The 16,164-nt window shown below is 33.8% G+C and overlaps 1 protein-coding gene across 5 annotated transcripts in view; it reads right to left on the bottom strand.

Moving 5' to 3' along the window:
* The window catches only part of TUSC3 (tumor suppressor candidate 3), a 296,633-nt gene that overhangs the window by 90,999 nt on the left and 189,470 nt on the right, over positions 1 to 16,164 (bottom strand). For 3 of the 5 annotated variants that reach the window (XM_055349639.2, XM_019032657.4, XM_019032655.4), the window contains exons 8-9: positions 6,379 to 6,453; positions 1,545 to 1,635 (exon numbers count right to left, since the gene is read on the bottom strand). In XM_055349639.2, the coding sequence (XP_055205614.1) occupies positions 1,545 to 1,635; positions 6,379 to 6,453 (166 nt within the window). The remainder of the gene's footprint in view (positions 1 to 1,544; positions 1,636 to 6,378; positions 6,454 to 16,164) is intronic. The other 2 variants (XM_055349641.2, XM_055349642.2) reach the window with 1 other exon arrangement.

Here is a 16,164-nt window from a genome sequence, read left to right as displayed (position 1 = left end):
AGCAAGACTCCGTTTAAAAAAAAAAAAAAAATCTCACAGTATCACTTACTGTATAGTTTATCTTTTCATAAAAAGAGATACAACATTTCCTTTGAAACTATAAGTGCTATAGATGAAAATGGATTAATTTTCAAGTGTTTTTGGCATCCTAGATAAAATACAGAGGATTTCTATTTTTCTTAATTTACAGTTTCCATTATAGAACACAGGTCAAACTAAGTACCAATCATACAAAAACATGATTCTCAATCCTAGAGCAGGGCAAAAGCAAAAAAAAAAAAACTTCATCTTTCTTGGGTATTACTTAATCTTGGATTTGATTATTTCACATCATCAAAACCAAAATTGGCTGGCTCTCTAAAGTCAAGAGTAAAATGAAAAACCTGAAGACTCTGCTTGCCTCTCTCATAACCCTTGCTGCCCTCAGAACAGATATTTTTAAAAATTTACACTGCAGGCAGGGTGTCAGAAAATCTGATACCCACATTTCTTCCATTCCCTTGGTATATTTATTTTTAATGGGTGTGGGAAGAAGAGAATTGGAAATGTACCTCTGGCCACATATGAAAATAGAGGGGGTGGGGCTGAAGAGTCTTATTCTTGTATTATAATCCCATAGTCAGATCTCCTTTTTATGGGATTAGTTTTTTCCCTGATAAAGCTATATATTGCTGCTATGATCTGTGTGGAAACGTTCTAAAAATGTCCACTGTTCACAGGTGGAAGAAATGTAGGCTTTGAGGAGCTTTTATTTTCTATCACCATATCACTGGTTCTACTACCTAACCAGAGTCTTCAAAATCTCTGAAAAAGGAAATACTAAGCTTTTACTCATTAGAAATGAGCTAAGCTAAAAGAAGGACTCCTTAGAGAGAGAAAAAATGTAAGTTATTTAAGAAAACTTGAAGGAGGAAAAAGCTCAAGAATGAATATATGCCTAATTCATAAACTGAACAACTGTAATCGGGCACATCTTCTGTAGTGTGCTTTACTGAAAGTATAGTTTGGTAATAATAATGCGGTCTTTGAATTTTCAATATCTTTCCATCTCCAATTACGACAATTTGTTGGTGAAAATCTTATGAGATACTCGTTATGATGATTTATAATGACCAGAAATTATTTTATTACTTAACTTTTCCCTTTCATATTGGCTCTTATTTTGAAAAGTTAAAATTTTGTAGAATTCAAAAGATAATACAAAGTTTATTAGACAATGAACAGTGAATTATATGAGAAAACAATCTTGCAAATGAAGTCGAAATCACGACAAACTAAGGGAAGATAAAATTTTCAAGTCCTCAAAATGAGCGTAAACCTCATTTGTTGTATAAGAATATGTATGTCTAGAAAGAAACTATATGCTGTCAGGGAACAAGAACCATGCCTTATATCTCCTTTGTGTACTTCACTATGCTGAACACATGGCAGGTGCTCAAAAACCACACAGCAACTTTATATTCATCCTTAATTACATATTAACCACTGAAACTCTGTTCTATTAGTTAAAAATAAAAACATTCATGTTAGTATAAAGATATTACCTATAAGGATAGCCGTGGTACTTGGAACGAAATATTGAAAGTAGAAAACTGAAGAAGAAGACCACCAGGCCCAATCCCACTAGGCAAATTACTAGAAACAGACAGAAAATACCATTAGTGTCTAAAAATATGCAAATGAAACCCCAATTGTTTATATTTTTAAATGCATTCAATTACAGTATACTTACATTTAATAGTTCATGGTACATACAGGTACAACAAACAGGTATTTGGATACAGGTATCCACAATACAATGTGTTCATTATTTTCCACATTCTTCTCAATGAAAATGTACTATTTGTGGTATGAAAACAACAAAATTGACTGATCTAAGTCTTCTGGAGGTTTTCTTCTTTTATAGAGTTCTTACAAGTACTAACATGCCCCAGAGTGATCAAAACAAAACATGTTATAAACCACAAACAAGATTATTGCCTCTTGCGTTATGAAGCATTGGCTATATTAGCAGGAACATTTGCATTGTTAGAATGCTTAATATAATTTTGATCTTTTCCGATGCTATGCAATAATTTTAGGTTTTTGGTTAGTATTGCCTCAGTAGGAGCATGTTATAGAAAGCAAGGAATAAAAGCTTGGAGAGAGAAAATATGGTCTAAGTGAAAACCAGAGGGGAGAAAACTCCCTCCATGGCAGGTAATAGTGTCAAAATATTGTTACTGTTTGTCTTACAAAGAAACTGAGGACATATGTTATAGTCGAATGTGCTGCGGTCTAGGTTTTCAATATTCCTCTGTCCCAGGAAAGCTGAAAATACGAGCAGTACTTTATTTTCTCATTTCCTTTTTAGTATGATTGAGAAGATTTTACTCTAAAGCAGATGCATAATAAAATATGTTTCTTTTGCATATGTATTTTGGATATTTAAACAAGATTCACTGCAGTTAGTACAATCTAAACATGCTTATAAAATTTAAATAAATACTTAATCTGAGCCAATTAAAGTACGTTTAGAATAAAAGACAAAGATATTTAAATAAAATTTATTTAAATATATTCTATAAATAAGTAGAAATTAGTGTTAATCTCTTAAGAAATATCTAAACATCTTTTAAGAACACATAATTTGCACAATACACCTTTTATTCACTTCAGAGAATTCTAAACAATTTGAAAAATATTTGAAGTTATTCGTAAAATAGAGAAAGATTAAAGCAGAAGAAAATAAGGAAAATCAAACAGATCTATATGACTCTATAATAAGGAACCATGATTTTTAAAATTTTTTCCAATATATAAACGAAACCAAGTTTAACTGCAATTCCGACAATCATGGAGTACATAAGGTACGGCTTTGTCAAAATATGGTCTGCAAATGTGTCAATGTTTATGCAACTCTAAAGGAATATCTTCTAAGTTTTGAATATGAATTGTGAAACAACACAAACATTTAATAGCATCCAAGTGTAGCCTCTGACATTTCATTTCAGACAACACTCATGCAGCTGAACTTCAAATGAATATTGGGAGAAAATAAAGCAAAAAATGAGTTTGTGAGTATCATAAATTAAAAAAAATTTTTGAAAATTATAGAATATCCCTGTATGACACATACCAGGACCCAGATACAGCATAATAACAACTTTGTTTATAAAAACCTATAATTACAAAATTATTTACTCTATACTTCTCAAATCTGGCATTTTATCTAACACGTCTTTCTTTTCCTTCCATCTCCTTTTTTATTTTTCAGAAGAATAAAGCACTCTTTTCATTCCCTTTGCTCCTTTTTAGTAGCCCCATTGGGTTGTGCTCTATCAGAAATGAGCCTTGAAATGTGTGATCAAGTAAGACAGAAGATAATTACTTGATCCTATGCAGTGGAACAAAATAATGCTACTCAAGTACTTGTATATGGGAAGGGAGAGGAACTCAGTGTAGGGAGGGGTTAATAATTATTAAAGGAACCACGGCAGCCACATGAGATACTACACCTCTGAAAATAAAATGCCATAATGAGGCAGATGCATTCTGACCTGGGAAATATTAATCATAGTAGTTGTGCCACATCAAAAATAAAAATCACATCAAAAAGGAATAATTTGAAAGTTTTAAAATATGTTTTCCAGCTCACTTTCATACACACACATGCACATACACAACATGAATAAACAATTTGGGGGTGGGTGGGAGCTGGAGTTAGAGAAACATCTACCAAGAGAGGAGTTGGAAATGGTGATTTAATAAATTGAGTATCATATTGCTAAAATAAATATTGTAAGATTTAAAAATTTACTACATATTTCTTATTTACCTTAAGACAGGATATACAATAAACACATAATTAACAGTATCTCCTCCACACAGACCAATGGAACAGAATAGAAATCGCAGAAATAAAGCTGCACACTCTCAACCATCTGATCTTCAACAAAGTTGACAAAAACAAGCAATGGGGAAAGGACTCTCTATCCAATAAATGTTGCTGGGATAACTGGCTAGCCATATGCACAAGAATGAAACTTGGCCCCTACCCTTCACCATATAGATGAAAAGTAAATGTAAGACCTAAAACTTTAAAAATCCTAGAAGAAAACCTAGGAAATGCCTGTCTCAACATTGGCCTTGGCAAAGAATTTTTTTTACTAAGTCTACAAAGGCAATTGCAAATAAAAACTGGCAAGTGGGACTGATTAATGAGCCTCTGCACAGCAAAACAACAAGACAGAGTAAACAGACAACCTACAGAATGGGAGAAAATTTTTGCTAGCTATGCATCTGACAAACATCTAGTATCCAGAATCTACACAGAACTTAAATCCACAAGCAAAAAACAACCCCATTAAAAAGTAGAAAAAGGACATGAGCAGGTATTTCTTAAAAGACATACAAGTGGCCAGTAAACATATGAAAAAATGTTCATTATCATTACTCAGCAGAGAAATGCAAATCAAAACCACAATGAGATACCATCTCACTCCAGTCAGAATGGCTATGATTAGAGTCAAAAAGCACATACTGGTGAGGTGGTGGGAAAAAGGGAATGCTTATGCACTGTTGTCGGGAATGTAAATTAGAGCAGCTACTGTGGAAAACAGTTTCGAGATTTCTCAAAAAACTTAACACAGTGCTACCTTTGGCCCAGCAACCCCCTTACTGGGTATACACCCAAAGAAAAATAAATCACTCCACCAAAAAGACCCATGCACTCTTATGTTTACTACAGCCCTATGCACAACAGCAAAAAAATGAAATCAACCCAGGTTGATTCCATGGTGCATATATACCACATCAATGATGGACTAGATAAAGAAAATGTGGTATGTATGTACCATGGAATACTATGCAGCCAAAAAGAATAAAATCATCTCCTTTACATCAATAGGAATTCAGCTGGAGGCCATTATCCTAAGTGAATTAACACAGAAACAGAAAACCAAATACCTCATGTTCTCACTTGTAAGTGGGAGCTAAACATTGTGTATATATGAACATAAAGATGAGAACAGACACGACTAGAGTGGGGATGGAGTGAGGAGCGTGTAGGTTGAAAAATCACCTGTTTGGTACTAAGCTCATTATTGGCTGATGAGATCCTTACCTAAACCTCAGTATCATCCAAAATACCCATGGAACAAACTTATACATACACCCCCAAATCTAAAATAAATTATTAAAAAAATAGTATGTCCTCATAGGCATAATTTGTCAATCCTAAGGACATGATGTTTATTCAAAAGATAAATAAATAAAATTCAACATGATAAAGTAATCTGCTCCTTTCTTTTGTAGTTTCTTTAATACAATAGATGATACCATAGGAAAAGAGGGCAGTCTAAAGTGTGTATTACATCAAAAACATTTCTACCCCTAAGACTTTTAAGTATTTAGAAAGCACTATGATTTGTTTACACACATGTCACCCTAGCTAAAAACCCATGAAGTAAGTCTGGATTTTTATTTTAAATATCTTAATAAATACTCTTTTTCAGATACCTATACTGCTCATACATAAATTTTGGGTTTTAAAGAGAGTTCAGAAATGCAAAGAAAGAAAAAAATAACAGGTTTGTGGACATATCAAATCATATAGGGACTTGATATTAACTATAAAAAGGTCTGTGGCAGGAAACAATCGACTGTCCTTTGCTCCTCAGAGCACATTTTCCCTGTGTGTTCTTCTCTTTTTGCTAGAAAACTCTTTACTTCTCAAAAACCTCATACATGTTTTTCTACAACTGAGAGAAATGGTCTCATCAAACAAAAACCACAGAATTAACTTGCTTAAAAACATAATGCCGGAAAACTTGAGGGAGTTGTAAATCTTGGTAAATCAATGGAAAAGGCAAAGACCCTGGAAAAGATAGTATCAATAGATGCCTTTTAAAAAACGTTAAAGGAAGCTTTGGAACGAATAGAAAGGTAATAGAGTATCTCACTGTACAATACCTATGCAGAAGCTTCATCTAAGTCACGCTTTGAGTGCACCCCTGATTCTTGTAGCAGAGGGAATATGTTACATGCCAATAAAATCTCTGAAGACTCTGCCCTCAAAATTTTCCATCTCTCTGTGCCGGGTGGAATTACAACCAAGACTATGGCTTCAGCAGGGATGGATTAGAGCACCCTGAGAAGGGTGAAGGACAGCTCCACTTTATAAGCAAATCCACAGAAAACGACCCAGTCCCCCTTTGGAAGAAATATATTTTCAAGTATATGAACACATCCCAGCAATAGAAAAAAGTTAAAATCTTCTTCAAACCAGAACATTTCTTTAGAAGTTTGTTTACAAAGGGCTTTTATGTATTTCCCATTTGACTTAAATGAATCTTAAGACTAAAACGAAATTATAAAAATGGCAACACAGAGACTTACTCCGTCTTTTTCCAACATCGCCTTTCGAAGTTGCTGCTTCATTTAGAAGAACCATCCCCATGGTGATAGCGGCATCTGCAGTAGTTGTCAAGGAAGCCGTAGACATAGATGTGAATAAAATCTATTAATTTTTCTGGCTCTGAACACAATGTTCCAGAATGGTTAAATTACAAATGCACACAGAGGTAAATACAATCAATTACCTTTATATAACACAAAATTACCATTCTTTGTGAGCAAATATGCCTTAATTTTAAAAATTTATAACCTGAAACTTCAATTTGTGATATATTGAGAAGCTAATTCCAAAGGTTCTTAAATTCCCGGATTTTCATAGCACATATAAACTATATGGACTCTCAAAACCAGTTACCACATTTCACATTATACATAAAGATATGCACTGCTTATAGACATGGCACATGTCATTGACACATTTCATTTTCATAACGTGTGTGTACACAGCTTTTTCTTCTAAATGCATTTTTTCATAGATTTTGTTTAGTTGAAATCTTTATGAAGGTCAGGTATCATGTCACTTGAAAATCTGGGGTTATACAATTAACAATCTTACAAAAGCAAACAAGCATATTATAATAAAACAATTTAATGAATCTACGAGGACCCTGAGCTAGTCAGCTAACTGATACCTTAAGAATGAGACCACAAAATTACTTGTTTTTAACACCTGCTTGCAACAGGATGGATATATTCATGCTATGTTGAATAATGCCAGAATTAAGAAAATGATGGGAAATTTTCATCTTCATAAAAACATTCTTTGCCATGTCATTACAACATTTTTCACATTGTCGACTCTTAAGATTTTAGAACTCATCAATTCTGAAAATATATTTATGTATTTTGCCCAAGCGATTAATGGACTAAAAATTGAAGAGAAAAATGAAACAATTCTAGCCCAGAACCTCCTCAATTTGCTTAATTTCATTATGATTCCCTTGTATTTGTTTCTACTGCCATTTGTGTATAAACAGCATCAATGAATCTCCTGTGCAGGATGTCTCTATCAACAAAAGCTCAAAGGATAGTATTGGGCAATATACCAGCAAGTGGAGGAGGTCAGAGAAAATTCTGCAGAGAACATTTCCTCTCTGAGTCTTGTTTTTATAACCATATTATTGAAATTCTAATTAGTAATAAATTATAATGTTCATATTTGAGTCTGTCTTCATGACCATATTATCCAACTTCTGGATAAGGATAAATGCCTGACTTCTCTAGTAAGGCATTTATGCTTCCATGACCTCTCTATACAAACGGTTTTTCAAACTATTTTATTTGTTTTAGCTTTGGAACCCTTTCTAGAAAAAAGGAAAATAAAGAAAAACTTATGTTTGGGGGCCTAACATATACAAGAGAAAAGCCCCTGCCACCCCTGCACAACATCAACCCTCCCACCATACACATACCATAGACTAGCACTAAACTTTTAGAGATCCATGCTACACAGCTTGAAAAACACTGAAATTTTTATGAAATTCCTGCCTTTCAATCATGTAGGCAGTAGCCTGAAAAGAATATTGTAAGAGAATGACTGTTTTGTATCACCAGTATGGTAGTCTGTAGACTTTAAATTAAATCCATTATTAAAGTGTTTTGGACCATCTACTTGTATACATTACCCCGAATCCACAGACATGGGACATTGTTAACAAGATGATAAAAATTAAAAACTTGTTTCACTAAAACTGTTCATATGTAGGAGATTTCTACTGCTTAAAACTCAGTTTTCTAGAGCAGATAGATGTGACTGATACGGATCCTTAACAAGGAGTTACTAAGTTTCCCCTTTAATCATTTTTTCTGCAATATCTTTTATATGCATGTATAAATTTTTATCTACACATTTAAATACACATATTTAAACTAATAATTCAAATAGAATTGCAGATTATTTTACTATGACTTTTAATTTTTTTTTTTAATTTTTAGAGACACAGTTTCACTTTGTAGCCCAGGCTGCAGTGCAGTGGCACGATCTTGATTCACTGCAACCTCTGCCTCCCAGATTCAAGTGGTTCTCATGCCTCAGTGTCTCGAGTGGCTGGGAGATCACAGGAGTGCACCGCCATGCCCGGATAACTTTAGTATTTTAGTAGAGATGGGGTTTCGCCATGCTGGCCAGGTTGGTCTTGAACTCCTGGCCTCAAGTGGTCTGCCTGCCTCGGTCTCCCAAAGTGCTGGGATTACAGTTGTGAGCCACCGCGCCCAGCTACTATGACATTTTTAAATATTAAAAACATAAATGGCATTTAAGATGAATTTATGTAGACATTAAAAGTAAAACATACATTCATTTTATGATTCATCTGCTAAGCAGCTTCCTCAATTCGATTAATGAATCATGGGGGAAATGGCAGTATTTCTATTACTGGGGAATATAAAGCCTACAAAATAAAATGTATGACAGTTTTAATGGGAGTAAAGCAATATATTAGTATGTTCTTAGGGTCAAATTTTATACACATATAAATGCACATGTACACAAACATGTTATCGGTTTATACACACACAAAGCCATGAACTCAGGGAAAAGTATATTTTACAGGGCATTAATTATGGTCACCCAAGTATAACATATCCCTATAAATGTATCTTCATATCATTTTTACTACTCTCCCTCTGTATTGTTACAATGTTGAAAACTATGAGTAACATGTTCCTCATTTGAATTGCTTAAATTCAAACAATGTGGTAACAGAAAATTACGTACATTTTCGTAAGAGTATACCATATTTTATTGCTTTATCTTACTGATGGCATTTGTTTCCAAATGCTTGCTACTACAAACATTCCTGCAAAGAATATATTTTCACAGGTCTCCTAGTGTACATGTGCAATATTTTCTCCATGGTCTATAACCATAAGTGGAATTTTTGAGAGGTTTGGTAAGTGTATTTTCAAATTCGCTACGTACAATCATACTGCTCTCTGAAATGAGCAATGTTAGTTCAAGTTTTCTTACATTTCACTAACACAATACTACCCAATTACTGATTTTATCAAACTGATAAGGAAAGAGTTGTACGAATAGCTCACCACTTGGTTCTGAGCATCTTTTGATATGTTCATTCCTCTTTTTTGGGTTTAATCTTTGGCACACTGCTTGGTGGTTTTTTTTTTTTTCCCCCCTCCTGTTTTTCCAAAAGCACAGTTGCTTTTTCTTAACTTGGAGGACAACATTTTTTTTTCTAGATACGAATTGACTGAAGTATTGCATTCAGATTCTCCTTTATATTTGTATTTTAAATTATTCTGTCATGTAGAAAACTTTAATTTTAATGTGGCCAAATTTATACATCTTTTCCTTTATGAGTTTTGGTGGTTGTTTCCTGCTTTAGAAATTAAATCCTCCTTCTAGGTTTCTAGCCTTTTCTCCTAATACCTTCAAAGCAAGTCAGGTAATAAGGAGATCTTTGAACTTGTTATTCCCACTGCCTGAGGTACTTTTCCCTGGGATGGCCATGTAATTTACTCCCTCACTTCCACTGGGTCTCTGTTCAAATTCAATCTTGTCAGAGACGCCTCCTCTCACCTTTACTCTGATTTTTTTTATTATAAAATTGTTTTTGAAAGAAATTTCAGATTGTATACGTTTTAAATGTACTTATTGTCTTTGTTCTAGTACTACAATTTTAGCTCCAAAAGGGCAAGAACTTTGTTTTATTCACTATCTTACCCAGTATCAATAACACACTGACGCAGACATTACCATCTGTTTACAAACAAGGAAACTGAAGCCCAGAGAAGTTTAAACAACTTGCTCAAAGTCACAAAACTAAAGAGTGAAAGATGCAAAGCAAAAAAGCACAAAAGTAATGAAGTAAGATGATATCAGGATTAGATGAAAATGATAACAAGCATTGGGCAAAGAACATAATTGCTAGCCCAGTTTCAGCATGAAATATCTTCAGGCTAAGCATAAAAATCTTTTTCATAAAGCACAGAGCAATCAAATACATTTTACTACTCCATAAACATATTCCAGATCTTACAAATAAGTTTGCAGTAACTTATTTGTTAAAAATTGCCATTTCAAAGATGTCTATGAATTTACCTTTATATCACTTATGTTTCACACTGCTTTAAATCATTTTTATAATTTACTATTTTTGTTGGGAGCAAATGCAGTAACAATATAGCATTTTTCAAATTATATGAGTTAAAAAAATATGCAGACTCCCTATTAACAGGGCAGAAAGGGAGCAGAAACCCCAAGTCTAACATGAAAATTTTAAGATTTCAGCATGTCAAAAACCTCAGCAAATCATCAATTATCATTAATTATATGTGCCAGAAGTATGCTCATGAACTACACTCCTATAAAGCTATTCCCAAATAAATAAGGCAAAATATAAAATACTGAAAAGACTTAATATACATACAAAAATCTATTTTAGAATAATTTATATAGCGAAAAATTAAAATGTAAATGTCCAACTATAACATATGAGATATTTTTATGACAGGTTAACTAGCCATATAAAAGGAAATTGACAAAAATTCTTAATAACAAAGCAAGAGGCCAGGCGCAGTGGCTCACGCCTGTAATCCCAGCATTTTGGGAAGCCGAGGCAGGCGGATCACAAGGTCAGGAGTTCAAGACCAGCCTGGCCAATATGGTGAAATCCCGTCTCTATTAAGAATACAAAAATTAGCCAGGCATGGTGGCGCGTGCCTGTGGTGCCAGCTGCTCAGGAGGCTGAGGCAGAGGAGTTGCTTGAACCTGGGAGGCAGAGGTTGCAGTGAGCTGAGATTGCACCACCGCACTCCAGCCTGGGCAACAGAGTGAGACTCCCTCTCAAAAAAAAAAAAAAAGAAAAAAGAAAAAAAAAAGCAAGATATACTAATAGTAATTTTGTCACCATACCAAGTGAAAAGATGTATATGTTTGTATAATATGTATAAAAGTATATATAAAACCTGACTCCTTTAAAACAAATGCAAAGAAATGATTGCAGGGAATGAAAGATAAAAATAGTAACTGTTCATGGGTGAGTTAATAAAAGTGTGGATTTTTGTTTTCTTTATTGACCACAGCCTATAGAGCAGAAATTGCCATACTTTTTCAGGAAAGAGTCACAAATATTTTCCAGCTATGCAAGTCATATGGAGTCTGTTGCTATTACTCAACTTGTTGTAGTGCAAAAGTAGTCACAGGCAATACATAAATGAATGGGTGTTTCTGTGTTCCAATAAAACTTTATTTACAAAAATAGCAGGCAGGTTGGATTGGGCCTGAACTGGTCCTAGTTTGCCAAACCCTGCTGTAAAGATTTTAAGGTGATGTCAAAAAAACTGTATACCATTATGTCTCACTGGAATTTAGCTTTGTTCTTGACAATTTTTAAAAATGCAAGAATTTAGTACACATTTGTGCACATAATCTTAAAGTGGGAATTTTAAAGCAAAGGGATTACTAGACATAGATTATATACAACCTCAAGATAAAATGTTTTGTTAGAAATCAGCGGGGTCAGTAAGTAAGTATGATCTCTTTCTCAGAATGTTTCTTGCAAAAGTGAGTTTTCTAAGCTTTAACAAGAAAAGAGCAGTGAGCCGTTTAAAAACCTGATGGGTGTAATTAAGACATATGAATTATACTAAAATGGCTTTAAGCTCGCTAACCCTCCCTCTCTATTATTTAAAGATACATTTTTTAACTCAAGGCCTTTAGGAGTTGAGAATCGTTTAGCTTAAATTTCATTGTATTAACTGAAACATTTTTGGCTGAAAAAGAGACTGAATAATACTTACCATTTGGGGAAAATTACATTTGTAACATAAAAATCTTAATTTTTATATGCAGGAAGAAGCTAGATGATCATCTCTCAGTGTTCTTACGTGGCATTTCTTTCACTGAGTGGAAGGCTGAATGATTAATTAATGAAAGACCCTCCAAATCTGAAAAGATTCTACGTCTGACCAAAAAGAATGTTATGTTCTTTTTTGGTCATTAAATTGATGGGTGTAGCCATCTAGCTTTGCCTTATTGGAATATCCCAGCATTAAAAGAAAATAACAGATGGACCTCTACCCTTTATCCTATACACACATACTTTGGCCTAGTTTTTGTATTACTTTGCACATTTTTATTGATTAATATCATGGCAATATATATTTAAATCACTGTGCACACTTCAGTTTCTTTGCTGATCCTGTTGATCATTTTCCTACTGCTTAGTCAAAATACTGACATGATCCCACATAAAAAAGCTGCTATTTGTGTAAATTACATACAATACCCAGAGGCACTGAGCATTCTACAGAATTAGTAACGAATATATTTACAAAACATTATAATCCCTTCTCAATTGCATATGGTAAGTTTACTGTTGCTCCTAGGAATGGAATCAAGATGTTTTCAATTTAAAGATAAATGTAAATAGACGTTGAAAAAAATGTTAGCACATTATAGAAGACTTACTTAAAGAATTCTAAATCTAAAATTTTCAACTGCATCTATCATTGATTTTTTTCTATAGTATGTTTCTCCTTGGATATAACATATTAAAAGAAATGTTTGCTCTCTATAATAGACTAGAAACAGATGCGAATAAAATCATATTCTTTCATAATAAATGGAAAAAATGTTTTGCTCACAGAAAATGCAATGTTATCTTTATAAGAATAAAAATTTTAAATTGCTAGTATAACCTTTACTTTTATATAAATAATTTTACTTCTAATATTTATATAAATAATTTTACTTCTAACTATTATTTATTTCATGTCATTTTCTTGAGATCCTCTAACTTAGGTCAGAGATTATATAGTTGACACTAAAGCTTATCCTAGAACTCACGTGTTCTATATCCACTCATACAGAGAGACCATATCTTGGTGAATTCAGTGGGAACATTACTGTCTACGGAAACTAATTTGATCTGGTTGAAATTTTAAATGAAATTTTAAATGACATAGTTCTGCCCCTCCTGGACTGACTACTGATAGAAAAAAAGGCAGATTAGTTAGGACAGTAAAATCATACATATCTGCAAACATTTCTCTAAATGTGAAATGAAGGTGCCTTTTTATTTTAGAAAACCACTACTTGTAATTACATGTCTGTTTTATTGTGCCATATTTATAAGTGTATTTAGTAAGAAAAGCAGATTTAAGATTATCTCATTAAAATCATACATGAGGTTTTGGATTTTAAGAACATTCTATAATCAAAAACATATCCTACCTTAATTTTATCATTTGATACCACAGTTCAAATTCTCTACTTTGGGAAATTATATAGAGTTTTAAACACAATTTCATATATTTCATATACATACTAATTCTTCCAATTATGGTTTCAAAAACTGCATATTTTCACTTCATGATATTCCACTTAAGATCCATGTGCCTCAAGCCTGAGTCTACTGAATTTTGGACATTTGAAAACTTTTTAAGAACATAATTGTAAATGAAGAATTATTTGCACTGTCATTTGTTGTGTGTCTTTCTCTTCCTTTAGACTGTAAATGCCACACCATCAGACATGTTGTCAGGTTTTGTGACTCTTGTATCTCAGCACATAGCACATGCACCTGCGTGTATGTGTGTATTTATGTTTACGTATCCCCACACACATTTGTTTTTATACTGCTAGAGGATATTGTCTTCTGTACAAAAATACGATAGAATAACTAAAGAAATATCGCCGGGCGCGGTGGCTCATGCCTGTAATCCCAGCACTTTGGGAGGCCAAGGTGGGCGGATCACGAGGTCAGGAGATCGACACAGTGAAACCCCGTCTCTACTAAAAATACAAAAAAAAAAAAAAAAAAAACAACCCATTAGCCGGGTGTGGCAGCGTGCACCTGTAGTCCCAGCTACTTGGGAGGCTGAGGCAGGAGAATGGCATGAACCCGGAAGGCAGAGCTTGCAGTGAGTGGAGATTGCGCCACTGCACAGCCTGGGCGACCAAGTGAGACTCCGTCTCAAAAAATAAAAATAAAAAATAAATCAACATATCCACTGTATCTTTATTATGATGATCTTTTCAGGTATTTACAACAAATACACACAATATATAATTTGGTGAGAACATTACTGGCCTATTCACCACAGAGGTTTTGATTTATTGGCAAAATATTACTACGTAGAAAAACAATGGGTTAAAAGTTTTAAGTTCTTGACTCTTCAACTGATTGGCTTTATGATCTTAAGCAATTTAAACAAATTAATCCCTTTCTCATCAACCAATTATGAGGCCTAATCAATCTTAGGAACTTTTTTGGGCTAAACATTCCCTTCCAAATCTTGTTTTCCTCCATATTTCTATCCTACAACACATAGCTGAACTTCAGAATCATCTCTGATTCCTGTTCTTGAAACTTACTTGTGACATTTATTATCAATTTTGTTTCTTGTTCCTCTAAAACAGCAGCTGAGTTACTCTCCATTCCCTTACTTAGGTTCATGCTGGAGGATGAACCATTGCCAGCAGCCAGAACGACTGCCAGCGACTCCTGCTTCCTTTGCTCTACCTTCTCTACCCTATCCTTAATATTATTACAGGAGCAAGCCTCCATTGGCTTTCTGTTCCCTAAACAGGCATGACGCTACTATTTCCCTTTCCACAGCCAAATTTATCAAGAAGACATGCGGGGCTCAACCTCGTAATACTTCAAAAAGAATTCGTAAGTTACCCAATGCCAAATATGTAAAATTGGCATATTAATTGCACTGCATCTACTACATGTAGCTAAGATTCAAATTTCTCAGCAAGGTTTTCATTATCCAGCCTAACCAAACTTTCACCAATCTCCTCAAAATTTGTATTCCAGCCTTGATGAATTTATCTTCCTGCAATAAAGAATATTCGCTGTCATTTTGATTGTGTACCTGTTGTATCTTCTACCAAAATAGCCTCCTTACTCATTTCTCTGTCTCTGAAACTCCTTTTTATACTTCAATATCCAGCTGAAAAGTCAGTGCCAATTCTCTAGACAGGGAGTTAGTTCCTCTCTTGCTACTTCCTTTGCCTTCGCATACATTTGTCTCACTGTATTATAAGTATTTTTCTGTCACCCTACCTTTCTGTAAACAGCAAGTATCTCATTCACATTTGCGTTAGATGGTGAAAGCATTAAAAAAAGGAAAAATAAATGAAATAAAAATGAATTTTTACTTGCAAAAATATAAAGCCCTATGTAAGTTATTTTTAGATGGTTTATATTCCATATTAAAATATAATGTTTCTTATTTTTTCATATAGTTTTCTCTCAAGGACTACTTAGGATTGTTTTCTTAAATAAGATACTGAAAAAATAAAACACTACTGATATGGAGATATTTTTATTCTTAGTAAATATAAATCTATAACCTATGATACAAAATGCTCCATCTGTTTTCTCTTATGATTTTTTCAGCAAAACTTTGTATATAGCAACTGCATCTGATAATCTGACTTACTAAACTGGGACAAGAAATCCAAAAGATAGAAATGTTCTCTCTACAGATAAATGAAAAGTAATCATCTGGTATTTGTAATTTTTTGCCAGAAGAAAACAAAATACACAAATTACAAAGAAAATATGGATTGTTCAAAAAGTAGCAGTAGACTGTCAAATGAAACTAGAATCAGAAATTATTGAAAAATAACTTCTCTTTTTTTTGGAGACGGGGTCTCACTCTATCGCCCAGATTCAAGTGTAGTGTGTGATCACAGCTCACTGCAGCCTTGACCTCCCGGGCTCAAGTGATCCTCCTGCCTCCGCCTCCCAAGTAGCTAGAACCACAGGTGTATGCCATCACATCTGGCTAATT

The sequence above is a fragment of the Gorilla gorilla genome, chromosome 7 (assembly GCF_029281585.2).
Source record: "Gorilla gorilla gorilla isolate KB3781 chromosome 7, NHGRI_mGorGor1-v2.1_pri, whole genome shotgun sequence".
Taxonomy (NCBI): Eukaryota; Metazoa; Chordata; class Mammalia; order Primates; family Hominidae; genus Gorilla; species Gorilla gorilla.
Note: the sequence above shows the minus strand (reverse complement) of the source record. Positions and strands in the feature narration are given on the sequence as shown.